At 37.0% G+C, this 1872-nt stretch overlaps 1 protein-coding gene across 1 annotated transcript; it reads right to left on the bottom strand.

Moving 5' to 3' along the window:
- Positions 1-39: 39 nt before the first annotated feature.
- Positions 40-971, bottom strand: LOC105120229 (uncharacterized; the record flags this gene model as incomplete). Its single annotated transcript, XM_011018411.1, has 2 exons — positions 625-971; positions 40-541 (listed from the first exon to the last, which is right to left on the bottom strand). Coding segments are annotated over exons 1-2 (849 nt in total), but the record flags the coding sequence as incomplete, so codon positions are not given.
- Between the last annotated feature and the right edge of the window lie 901 nt (positions 972-1872).

Below are 1872 nucleotides of genomic sequence, written 5' to 3'. Positions count from 1 at the left end.
CTTTTCCTTAATAATACTAGCCACCCAGCTTCGACTTGCCTGATGCCCTGTTGTCACCACCGACCCTTCACATGTATGAGTTGGATTCATCTTCTTTATGCAAATTAGTTGGGTGGTTGACAACCTTGATGCATGAATTCTCCAAGGACAACCTTCAGCTTTGCATTTAACAGTTACTCGATGGCTATCATTCTTCTTATATCTAAATGTAAACTGTTGTGCAATGGCATATTTACGCAATGACTCTCGAAATTCATGAACACTTCCGAATCTTTGACCCACTCCAGTAATAGTATTCTGCCATTGCTGTGCACCTTTAGCATGTTTCTCATCATTGGAAGCAAGAAGAGGAAGAATGAGTGAAATCTCAAGTGGATCAATCTGCGGATCTTCAATATGAACATCAACATTATTGGTATCGTCTACAACATCAAGATCAAGAGTTGCAGAAAGTGAGTTATCGGGCTGGGTGATATCCTCCAGAACGGCAAGAGGTGCATCAATAGGAGGCTCTTCTTCAGACAGAGTTGTCCTGCTTGATCTACAAAATCAAGAATTGGTAAAGATACTCCAAAAGATCAACAAAATGACCAAAGTTTTTAGGTTAGACATCAAGGATAGTACCTACTGGCAGGCAAATTTGAGACACCAGACAGAAAATTATCTTCCAAAATCACATAAATATCTACAGTGAAAGAATCCCCATGGAATTTTATCACCCGGTTTAAGTCCTTGTCATTAGAGATAGTAATGAGAGTCTTCTTATTGCCCGGGAGAAAGTATTTGAGAGACATGGTGTCGACATTGCAACTAAACATCTCAGCCACCTCCAACTTGAAATCATTGAATTTGATTTTGTCATCAATGTCTATAGCATGAGCATCACCACCTGTATAACACAAAGTACCATCCTTATCCGTCTCAAATTCACCACCCAACTGACAAATAGCTATTATTTTTATCTCCGCCATCACCTGACTAAACCCAAAAATTAAGTAATAAATTAGAACCCAAAATGTAATACATTATGAGAAAACATCACATTTACAGATAACCGGAAAAAGAAGTACCAAAGCAAGCTCTGCAATCTTTTAATACCTATGACTATGTAACGAATGGACACAGAGTGGATTTTCAAAAACTTAAGTCAGAAAAATCCATCTTTCAGCTATCTTACCAGCCAAATGGACGAAAGCTGTGTTTTTGTTTACTACACCAATGTAGATAAAATAGATTAAAGATTTCATGTTCAGGCTTCCAACCACATCAAGTTAACGCAAAACAACAAAATTTCACTCAATTCTGCCTAATGAAACTTTTTACTAAGTTGTTATTGGCGGGAACTAACTACTAAATCAAACAACATTGGTAGGGTGCAATGAAAACAGTCTAGCAATCAACATCAGCTTTGAAATTTCAAAATCCCAATACCAAAAAGGGATAAAAAATCAATCTTTTTGGCCAGTCTCAACCAAATTAAAGGACTCAATTCCTAGAGCACTAATAAAAACAGCTAACTTTCTACGTTCCAGTGAAACCCAGAAAACATTACACGGCAATTTCCACCAAGAATCCCAAATGAACACTAAAGCTCAAAACTTTATCCTCAAATATTACAAAATTGTCCAGAAAAAACAAATTTAACAAAACACAGAATAAACAAACCCTAAAGAATTGAAATAATAACACGAACAACATAGCGAGAAAATAAAAAGAAAGCCGGTACCTTTATTACAGATAAAAAAGGGAAGAGAGAACCTAAGAAATTGGTTCAATTCCCCAAAAGAAAAAAGAAAACCCTTGTATAAACAGGACTTGGATTCAAACTGACCTCTCAATCAGAACAGAACCATAGAGAGAGGGGGGGGCGGG

The sequence above is a fragment of the Populus euphratica genome, unplaced genomic scaffold (genome assembly GCF_000495115.2).
Source record: "Populus euphratica unplaced genomic scaffold, PopEup_1.0 scaffold5735.1, whole genome shotgun sequence".
Taxonomy (NCBI): Eukaryota; Viridiplantae; Streptophyta; class Magnoliopsida; order Malpighiales; family Salicaceae; genus Populus; species Populus euphratica.
The sequence above is the reverse complement of the archived record's forward strand: the minus strand, read 5'-3'. Positions and strand labels throughout refer to the sequence as shown.